General features: G+C 57.3%; 1 protein-coding gene across 2 annotated transcripts in view; it reads left to right on the top strand.

Moving 5' to 3' along the window:
• BCL2L1 (BCL2 like 1) overlaps positions 1 to 10,743 on the top strand; it is a 49,112-nt gene extending 38,369 nt beyond the window's left edge. For both annotated transcript variants that reach the window (XM_066384115.1, XM_066384114.1), the window contains exon 3: positions 9,092 to 10,743. In XM_066384115.1, coding sequence (XP_066240212.1) covers positions 9,092 to 9,229 — 138 coding nt within the window. In that variant the 3' untranslated portion in view covers positions 9,230 to 10,743. The remainder of the gene's footprint in view (positions 1 to 9,091) is intronic.
• Positions 10,744 to 10,967: the final 224 nt, after the last annotated feature.

Genomic DNA, 10,967 nt, shown 5'->3' on the forward strand with positions numbered 1-10,967 from the left:
CCTGCCTTTTGCCTCAACACAGTGCAGGAGATGCCTTTCCCAGAACCTTCCGTAGCTCTCTGTGTGTCCTGAGCCTGGGAGGACAGGGTCTGGGAGCCCTGGGCCCCCTGCTCCATCACCTGGTGTGTCAGGTCCTCCTGCTTTTGCCAAGCAGTGAGGACAGGGATGAAGAGAGAGAGAACTGGCCTTTCTTCCCTTCACCTCTCACTGCTTACTGGGCCTGGAGACAGTGCTCAGGGTCACAGATGTGCAGTTCAGCACGCTGGGAGCGAGCTGAAGAGGACCTGGAGGCAGAGAGCAGGAGGCCTCCTTGAAGAAGTGACCTGGTGGTTGACACCTAAGAGATAGTGGGAGAGGGCTCGGCAGAGTGACCAGCCTGGACAAGTCCTGAGGCTGGACAGAATGTGACATCTGAGGGACAAAGCAGCCTGGCCTGGGCAGAGCTGCGGACGCCCTGTGGGGCCTTGCGGACCAGGGAGAAGGCTCTGAGGCTCAGCCTGAGCCTGGGTGGCAGAGCCGCCGCTCCTCAGTCTGCTGTGCTGTGCCCAGCTCTGAGAGCTGTGCCTGGGTGGGACTCGCAGTGTTTTGTGAACAGAGCACACTTTCAGTCCCCATTGTACTGACGGCCACAGCTCAGCATCTCTGTCTGGTCGCAGACTTCCTGGGTCCCTGCCCCCTCTTTGCTCTGGCCGTCCGGCTCTGGAGAGAAATGGAAGTTGATTTGTCACCAGCCTTGGCCTCACCCAGTACTGCTGCCATTTTGCTTAGTGAGGAAACACATATAGTTAGAGAGGAGCAGGGCCTGGTCCAGGGCCCAGAGGGAGGCCAGCAAAGCTACCTCTGCCAGCCTGTGTTGTCTTCTTGGGCAGCCCCTGGGACAGAGTTGGACAAGAGCAACAGAGGAGAGAGGACCCGAACTACGGATGGAGGTTGGCAGAGGGAGAGACAGAGATGTACGGTAGAGCGGACAAAGGGAGAAGTTTCTCAGGAGCACCGCCCAGAGATTAACTGCTCCGCCCGGGAGAAAGGGAGCCGTTTGTGACAAGTATGTAAGCAGAGAGTGCGGAGAGAGGATTGTGAGCCATGGAAGACATGGGCTATCTGGAGTGAAGCAGACCCCCACTGTGTGCCCTGGGTGCTCCACCTCTCTGAACCCCATTTGGGCAGTGACGATAGTCAAGGCAAGCTTGCCCATCACAGGGGAGAGGGAGTCTCGGGCTCTGTTATGGGGTGTGCCTGGGTCCTTCTCCCCCTGGACACTGGGATAAGAGTGAGAGACTCTGGGACTTCAAATTCCCGACTGCCATCTATGGACTGTGTGGCCTCGGGAGGGTCACTGGAGCTCTCTGAGCCAGACTGCTCATCTGTAACGTGGAGTGTTAGTAGCATTTACTTTATGGGGTTACTGTGAGGATTAGGTGAATTTGTCTACACAGGGAAGCTCTTAGCACCAGGGTGAAGTGCTCCGTATCAGCCATCACTCCTAGGAAGGGAGCTTGTGAGCCCCTGCAGAGCATCAGTGTCTCTAGTAGTGCTGTTCTGAATTCTCTCTCTGCCTCCAAGGCTAGCGCCCTGGTTCCACGGAGGAGGTGGAGAGCCCGTGCTTGTGCTGCTGGGCTTGATAGCTTTCTCAATTCCCCCGCGGAGGTGTTATCTCCTCCCGGCACAACCACTTCCTTTCTGAGAAACCAGCACATCTGTGGGCCTTAACTTCTCAGAACTAATGTTGGGGGGGGCGCGGGGGAGGAGGAGCTGGCAGCTGATGGGCAGAGCTGGAGAAAGATTAAAACAAAGTTTGCTGTGAGGATGCCTTCAGATATTTCCTAAAGCCAGCTGGCTTAGGTCCCCTGTGACACCCTCTTCAGCTGGTAACACCAAGGTCACCTTGCTTTACTAAGTGATTTCGTCCCCTGGTCTCACCACTGCTGCCTGTGGGTGGGATCAAAGCAGGAGAAACTGAGGCTCAGACATAGAGAGGCTTGCTCTGGTGCCCACAGCAGGGCTGGATCGACTGAAGCGTCAGGCCCCGGCCCCACGAAGCCACCTCTCCAAGCTGCTCACAGCCAGGCCATGTTCCCCTGGGAAAGCCAGGGGAAGTGGATTTCAACCACAAACCTCACTCCTTCCGAGTCTCCGCCTGCGACTCTGCCCAGAGCGATAAGGCGGCTCTGTTTGCCCTGCCCGCCCTCCTGCTGTCTCCTGGGGGTCTCCCGGCAAGGCCTCAGCAGACCTTTCTCAGCTTCTCTCCCAGGGAAACTGAGGCCAGGGAGCAGAAAGTGACTCTGTGGGTGACTCATAGCCTGCCCAGGCAGGGCCATGACAGGGCCAGAGTAGAACACAGCCTTCGTGTCCCTGGCACTTTCTCTGGGCTGCTAGGAGCCCCTTCCTCTTCTCCACCTACCTCTTTCCTAAAATAACCACGCAGGAAGGAAGCAGTGGGCCTGGGCCCTCCAGTCACCCCAGAGGAAGGAAGGCTTCGTCTGGCACGGCACTGGTTCCCCACTGAGCCAGGACGGAAGGGTTTCACTTTCCCTCCTTGTCTGCATCACATCCTCTTCCTGTGGCACCCAGCTCCCCTCCGCTGGTGGGGGCCCAGCCGGAGCTCATTCATTCAGCCAGTGGCCTCAGGCCACCTTCCCCCTCCTAGAGGGACTCTGGCCCTGGCCGAGAAAGCGGGCTTGCTGCTGCACATGCCAGGGCTTGAGACTGGCTTCCCCACTTGCTCACTCTGGGCAGGTCTTCGGATCGCAGAGCCTCAGTTTACCTGTGCTCAGAATGAGGACCTCCTTCAGTCACAGAAGTACGTGCACCTGGCCCACAGTGAGCCTCTAGAAGTATTGTCCTTTTGAAAGTAAGCAGAGAGATGTATAAGAGATGTACAAGGTGAGGAGCAAGGACACTGGAGCCAGATTGTTAGAACAGGCAACCCAGCCAGGTCACCAAAGTCACCTAGAATGGCACCTGCTGTACCCTAGGTACAGTACAGGTTCTGGAGATGGAAGTCATAAAACCACATGCAGGGGGTGGGCAGGACAGAAAGTGATCACTCAAGTTACCATGACTATGCATGTAATCTGGGAGTGTGGCCCAGGCAGTGTCAAGTGCTTTGGCTCAGTGACTGGCACAGGTAAAACATCTCAGTGTGTGTAATGGGCAGCCACCATAACAAGTTATTATTCCATTGTTATATGACAAGTGAAGACACTAGCTAGAGGTGAAGGAACCTGCTCAAAGTCACCCCGCTGGGAAGAAGTGTGGGGAGAGTGGGGGTTGGAGGACTGATCGGATTCAAGCAGGGAGGGCACCGCAGCCCCTGACGGGGGGGGGGGGGGGTGCTGGCAGTTGGGCCATTGCACTAAGAACATCCTTGTCCAGCCTTTTCCTGCCTTCTCTGGGCTTGCAGGTGGCTGCGGGTGCCCGGCACTGCTAAGTGGCTGCCTCTGGGCAGAGATCTCGCTGATGTTAGTTGGTTGTGTCTGGATGGGCCCTTGGCTGCACTGCGCGCCCCAGACTGGTGGGAGACCCAACACACAGGCAGAGGGCCTCATCCTGGGGTGCCCTGCCTCGCTTTCCTGCCTCACTCAGGGCCTCAGCACTTGCTCTTTTTATTCAAGGTTATTGATCCTCCTTGGCCACCTCCACCTCGTCATTCGGGTCTCAACTCAAACCTTACTTCCCCAGAGGACTTTCCCTGAGCACTCCACCTGCGTCAGTCCCCGAGCACTCTGTCACCTCCCTATGCCTCATTGTCTTCAAACCCCATCCCCTCTAAAATTGTCTTGTTTCTTGTTATCTCCTCTGCTTCCCACTAAGACATTGTTTCTGAACACCTTTTTCCTTATTACAACAGTCCTAGGAGTCTTTCAGATAGTTTTGTCCTAATTGCCTTCCTGTTACATTTGAATACCACAACTGTACAGTGTATGTCTCTATGCGCTGTGACCCTACAGAAAGCCACAGACCACTGTGCTGTCCAGGCACTTGTCACTTTGTTCCATCGGAGGGGCTACCATCCACGGAGCAGGCCTGGGTTAGAACAGAAGCCCCTTGAGAGAGGGACCTCGTCTGCTCGCTCACTGCAGTGTCAGGGCCGGGTCTGAGCATGGTGGTGGTGAGTAAATGTTTATGGCGTGAATGGAGCCCATAAACCCTGAGAGCACAAAGGATATGTCCCCGAGTTGAAGGACGGATGAGTAGGGAAGGCGTCTAGGAGGACAGGACTCTAGAGTGGAGTCTTATAAACTGAGTTGGGGTTGGTTAACCGAGGAAGGGAGATGCAGGCAGGATGACCAGTTAGAGGAATGGTGCTGGCAAAGGCCCAGGGGCAGGAAGCTCTCTGGAGCATATGGGATGGGGCCATCCCTCATGTGTGGCCAGGGCTGTGGTGGGCAGGACCTTGAAAATGGGCCCAGCCTAACCAGGTGGTGGTGCAGTGGATAGAGCATCGAATTGGGACGCGGAGGACCCAGGTTCAAAATCCTATGGTCACCGTCTTGAGCACAGGCTCATCTGGTTTGAGCAAGGCTCACCAGCTTGACCCCCATGGTCGCTGGTTTGAGCCCAAAGGTCACTGTCTTGAGCAAGGGGTCACTTGGTCTGCTGTAGCCCTCCGGTCAAGGCACATAAGAGAAAGCAATCAGTGAACAACTAAGGTGCAGCACCAAAAAATAAAAAAATTAAGTGCAGCAACAAAGTATTGATGTTTCTCATCTCCCTTCCTGTCTGTCTGTCCCTCTCTGTCACACAAAAATAAATTTAAAAAAAGAGAGAGTGGGCCCGGTATTCGGTTCTCCTGGGGACCCTGGTTCTTGTCTCACCATTCTGAAGGGCCCCAGTGCCAAGTTGGGAGACCCCAATTCCTAGTCCAAACTCTGCCACAAACTGGTTATGTGACACTGTAGGAAAGACACGTGTGTTGGCCTTACTGACTTGTGGGGTCTGCCTGATTAGGAGCCCGTGATTCTCCCATGGGAGTCATTAGCCACTGCCTCTCCCCAGTGGTCCTGAAAACCCCTGCGTGGATGGATCCCCATCTGTAGCATCAGAGCTGCAGAGACAACTCTCCCACTCCCCCCATTTGCTCTAACCCAAGCTGAGCATGTAGGCCAGGGGTCGGGAACCTATGGCTTGCGAGCCAGATGTGGCTCTTTTTTTTTTTTTTTTTTTAAGATTTTATTCAATTTTCAGAGAGGAGAGAGAGAGAGACAGAGAGAGAGACAGAGAGAAAGGGGAGGAGCAGGAAGCATCAACTCCCATATGTGCCTTGACCAGGCAAGCCCAGGGTATCGAACAGGAGACCTCAGCGTTCCAGGTCGACGCTTTATCCCACTACTCCACCACAGGTCAGGCAGATGTGGCTCTTTTAATGGCTGCATCTGGCTTGCAGACAAATCTTTAATTAAAAAAAATAACGTTAAAAATATAAAACATTTTCATGTATTACAATCCATTCATTTCTTACCGCTCATGTTCATGGTTGCAAGTGGCTGGAGCCAATCACAGCTGTCCTCCAGGACAACACCAAATTTTTATTGGATAATGTGTAATGTACACGGGTCGTTGTATGGCTCTCACGGAATTACGTTTTAAAATATGTGGCATTCATGGCTCTCTCAGCCAAAAAGTTTCCCGACCCCTGATGTAGGCTAGGCAGTCTCTCAGGCCTGGGTCTCCTCAAGCCTCCGTGACATCAGAGACCACCCTGCGGTCCACCTTCACTGCCCACCTCCCTGCCCACCATGCCAGCTCTGGGAGCCACTGAGGAGCAGTGGGGACTTATCTCTTCTTTCCCAGACAGCCGCTTTGCAATCCTGTTTATTTATCCAAAGCAGCTGCCTGCTGAGAAAATGGCTGTGTTTGTTTCCAAGTGTGTCGTGTGAACCGTGGGCTAAATATACCCACACCACTGCCTCCCGGCACCCGCCCTGGAACAGCACGCCCATTTTGCTGGTGCTCTCTCTACAAAACAATCTGTAGAATTCACAACGGTTGGAAACCCTATGCCCCCTCCCCAGAGAAGGAGCCTCTAGAAGTGGAGGTGAAGTGCTGTTCTGGCCAGGGATGCACTTGTGGGGGCTGGGCAGGTCAGAGCCTTGTTCCCTATGGCACCGAAATGAAACGTTCCCTCCGCCCTGGAAGGACTGTTCCTGGACAGTGAGTGCTTTGTGCCCTTGCAGGGACGGAGCCTGTTTACTCCAGCCCAGCCCCAGAACCGAAGGTTTCCTGCGGCTGGCAGCCCTGACTTCAGACCAGTTCCCACTGAGGGAGCCAGGCCGCGCCCACGTTGGCTGCAGCCCAGTGTCCCTGGTTTCTGGTGGGACATTTGGCCCCTTGGGAGACACAGGGCCTTATGGCCGTGGCCTCGCTTCTCCCAGGCTCCCGCAGCCCGGCTCTCCCCACCACAGGGCATCCTTATTGAGGATCCGAAAAATTAAACTCCTCTAAGGGTTTTCTTTGCCAACACCATGGAGGCTAGCCAGGACGAAGGGGTAGAGATGGGGAGGTATGTCCACGCCAGCCATGCCTGGGCAGTGACAAAGCCAGACCTAGGAGTCTGGCTGCTGCCCTGCTGCTCCTGTCTCTCAGACACAAGACTCCAGCTTCTCCCCACGCCCACATTCTTTTTCCAACAGAGTCCCCTCAGCACTAGTGACAGGACAGGCTCTCCCCAGTGTCCTATATAGGGAGTGTCTGCTAATAGCAGCTCTCTCTTTGGAGCTGGGCAGTTCTGAATTCTGATTCTGCCTTGACCACATTTTGGAAGGTCTTGCCTACCATAGATAAACTCCAGTCATCTCATCTGTGAAAAGAAGTTCAGATCTCCAGTCTGGGGTGACGATGGAGGTAAAATGAAATGGTAGTGCCTGGCCCTTGGTAGACCACGGTTCTGGGCACATAGAAGCAGAGCAGAGTCTGTGCAGAGTGAAGTCGGACGGAAGCAAAGTGCAGAGTCTGGTTAGGAGCAGTGCAGAGAAGGAATAGGCAGCAAGGTCAGGGGAAAAGGTGAGAGAAATGGTGGGGGACCAGGTTGGAGGTGGTGGCCGGTGGCTGGGAAGACCTCGAGGAGATGACATTTGAGTAGTCTGGAGTGAGATGAGGGAACGAGCAAGTGATGGTCTGGGGTCAGGTGCTTCTGGCAGAGAGAGCAACCCCCCCTGAGCTCAGCCACCCGCCCGGCCCTTTGAGGGACAGGGTCAGCTGGTGCTGCACACAGGGTGCGCCCCGGGGCGGCCCTGCTGAGCCTCGCTGGCTGTGGTAAGGACTTCATTGCCCGTGTGAGGGACCTCAGACAGGTTGGGAGCTTGGAGGGATGGGGTCTGAACGGAGGGGCTCTCCCCACCACCTGCTCCCCTGTGCCCCTGGCCGAGCGAACAGCACGCTTCCTGGTCAGGGCGCCTCTGGCTCCTGGCGCTGCTGCTTTCCCAGTGGCTTTAGACATGCGGAGGGTTCTCTGAGTCGGGTTGGCAGCTCAACGCACATGGCACTCTGCTAGGGTCCCAGGGATGTGAACAGACGTGACGGTGGCTTTCTGAGTTCAAGGGAAAGCTTTTAGAGGACAGGTGTGCTATGATCTGATCTATGTGTTTTACAATTTCTGCATGGAGCATGGACTGAGGGGTGTCATCGAGACCAGAAGTGGGCCAGGAAGGTGTCAGAGGGAGCAAACTGGCCGGGGGGACCTGGACCCAATTGGAGAGGGCTGGCCCTGTCCGAAGGAGTAGACACTGCTCGGCTGGTAGGGCCCAAGGGGAAACGTGGGCTCCGGGCTGAGCTCTTGGTGGAGAGGCAGGGACGCTGGGCCTGAAGCCCCCAGAGTGCATTGCATTCCCTCCGTAGACACACTGCACTGATCTCTAGGTGCCAGACACCGGGCTTGGATTCAGGTTCCACCCCTGACACAGCTGGTGACCTCATTGAGTCCCTCTTCCCTGAGAGGCCCAGTGTGCTTGCTGGTCTGGGAATGGGGCCGGAGAGCCTGCCCGGCAGCATTGTTGGGAGGATTAAAGGACAAATGGGATGGGGCGCTCCTCCTTAAAGGGAGCTCTAAGCTCCCCTCTCCCTGCCCCACAGGCTGGCTCCACCTAGGCTGGCTGATTTACCCCATGCCCCGCCCTCCCCATGTCATGTGCCTCCCTCCTGACTAGCTTCAGGGCCCAGGGCTGGTGCTCACCTCCTCCTGGGGCCCAGAGTCACACCCCCTGGGGTGGGGGAGACAGGGACGAGAGCTGAGACCCATCCCAGCCCTGCATGATTGTTCCTCTCTGCTCTGTCCTGTGCGGCCTGTCCTGGGCAGTGCTCCCTCTGGCTAGGACTTCCCACCCTCCCTCCGTCCCAGCAGTGGGAAGGCCGGGGCCCAGTGCTCCCACCCTCCCTCCGTCCCAGCAGTGGGAAGGCCGGGGCCCAGTGCTCCCACCCTCCCTCCGTCCCAGCAGTGGGAAGGCCGGGGCCCAGTGCTCCCACCCTGCCTCCGTCCCAGCAGTGGGAAGGCCGGGGCCCAGTGCTCCCACCCTGCCTCCGTCCCAGCAGTGGGAAGGCCGGGGCCCAGTGCTCCCACCCTCCCTCCGTCCCAGCAGTGGGAAGGCCGGGGCCCAGTGCTCCCACCCTTGCTCTCAGACTCCACTCTTGTTGCCTCTGTGGCCTCCAGACCACATGGTCCAGATACATGGTCCGGCTCTCGCTTACCTCTGCGTCCCGGTCACCCCCTGCGCCCCCATCTCCTCCCTGCACGCCCCCGTCTTCCCCCTGTACCCCGTCTCCTCCCTGTGCCCCCGTCTCCCCTCCTTCTGCACTATGCCCTGCCACTTGGCTCCCTGTCAGTCCTAATCTGCCCGTTCTTCTCCACCTCGGTTCTGGAGCACCACTGCCCAGCTGTCTGACCTTAGACGAAGCTCTGTCTGCTGCGTGCCTGTTTTCTCAGCAATCAAATGGGGGAGGGCAGCCCTTACCCTTTGATCAGGCCCCGAGTGGGTATGGGTAACGACAGTTTTTCCAGTCAAGGCCATCTTGTGAAGGTGGCCCCCTGCCCCCACCCACCCACGTTAGTGTTTGAGGACTGAAACAGCACCTTGGCCTCTCTTATCTGTCCCTGCAGGACACTTTTGTGGAACTCTACGGGAACAATGCAGCGGCTGAGAGCCGGAAGGGCCAGGAGCGCTTCAACCGCTGGTTCCTGACAGGCATGACTGTGGCCGGCGTGGTTCTGCTGGGCTCGCTCTTCAGTCGGAAGTGACCGGACGCTGACCGCCACTCACTCTCTCCTCCCCAGCCTCCTGCACCACACCTGTCCCTCCTTTCAGCCACCATTGCCACCAGGAGAACCACTACATGCAGCCTGTGACCTCCCCTACACCTCACAGGGTTGGGCCTAGACCTGGTCCCCCACAGCTAGTTTTCTAGAATCTATCATGCTTCTGTGAGAGCCGCTTTGCCCCACATCTCAGTTCTCCTGGCCTCAGTACCCACCAGCTTTCCCCCGGATCTGCCCCGTGGAAGCTGGCAGGGGTGTGGGAGTTTGTGGCTAGGGGCTGGAGGGCCCTGCCTGGTGGTGGATCCCCTTACCCCTTAGCCTCCCTGAGAATGCTTTCCTGCCAGAGATCTAGAAAGTTTTCTGACCCCTTGTCCCAAAAAGAAACTAGATTGCCTTCGTATTGATGTTTGTGGCCTCAGAATTGGTCATTTCTTACCCCTGCCCCGCCCCCCAGGACCTGGGCCCCCTTCCTTTCATTCCACCCTCCAATAGCCACTTAGGGGACAGTGCTGACAAATTAGGGATTCGGGCTGCTCGGGATAAAGAGACAAGGACCAGGACCTCCTCCCCAACTCCGGCCTGGCCAGAGTCCCTGCCCCCAGCCCCCATGTCCTCCAGAGGCCTCTGGCTCTAGGGGCCAGCCCCACCCAGGAGGAGAGGCTGTAGCGGCAGGAAGCACCCCACACCAAAGTTAGGGCGGCCCTTGCAGTTTAGCACTAACTACCACAGTTCCTTTCCCCTTCCCTCCCCTGGCGACCGTGACCGTGACCGAGGGACCAACTGGGCCCAAGACAGGTGCCCCAGAGCTGTTTGTGGCCTCAGCTGCCTCACTTCCTGCAAGAGATCAGCCCGGTGGCATCTTTGCTTTGGACTGCTGCCCATAGGGTTCAGGGGCCTTGGCCCAGAGGTGAAGGGAGCTACAGGCAGCAGCTGTGGGAGCCCTGGGGTCCTCCCTACCTCAGGCAGGAAGGGCAGGAAGAGAGCCTGGTACACAGGGTGGCACGGGCTGGCTGGGGGGGCCGATTCTGCCTGGCTGAGGAGATGTGTGCCCCGCCCCCATTCAGCCTGGGCGCTGCCGCTGCCGGGTCTGGCCCTGCAGGCCTCCCTCTCCTCTGCGCTCCCCATGGCCCCGTCTCATCCCTGGGGGTCCTGGCCTCGCCCTGGCCCTCCCGGGCTCTCTGCTGTACATATTCGAGACTAGTTTTTATTCCTCGTGAAGATGATATACTATTTTTGTTAAGCGTGTCTGTATTTATGTGTGAGGAGCTGCTGGCTTGCTGTGCGTGTGCACGTGGAGAGCTGGTGCCCAGAGATTGAATAGCCTGATGCTCCCTCCCTGCCCTGGTCCGGGGAAGCCAGCGGAGGTCCTGGCTCCTGAGGGGCACCTGTCCCTCCCCACCCCCACCCCCGGCCCCACACTTGTTCCAGCTCTTTGAAATAGTCTGTGTGAAGGTGCAAGTGCAGTCCAGTAATAAAAGGTGTGTTAATTCAGTGAACCAAGGGCCTGGCTCGCGTGTGTTGGGGATGGGAGGGAAAGGGCTGCTTGGCCGGCAGGCTGCGAGAGACCTGGGTCCTGGTGCAGGCTCCACTGCCCGCTGGGAGGACCTTGGAGAGTCTCTCCCTCGGGTCCTGAGTTTCTCCACCGCACACTGATGGGGTTTCTATTGAGCACACTCTGTGCTCACACCGGGGCTGGTTGTGAACAGGGAGGCTATTTCCT

The sequence above is a fragment of the Saccopteryx leptura genome, chromosome 5, assembly GCF_036850995.1.
Source record: "Saccopteryx leptura isolate mSacLep1 chromosome 5, mSacLep1_pri_phased_curated, whole genome shotgun sequence".
Classification (NCBI taxonomy): Eukaryota; Metazoa; Chordata; class Mammalia; order Chiroptera; family Emballonuridae; genus Saccopteryx; species Saccopteryx leptura.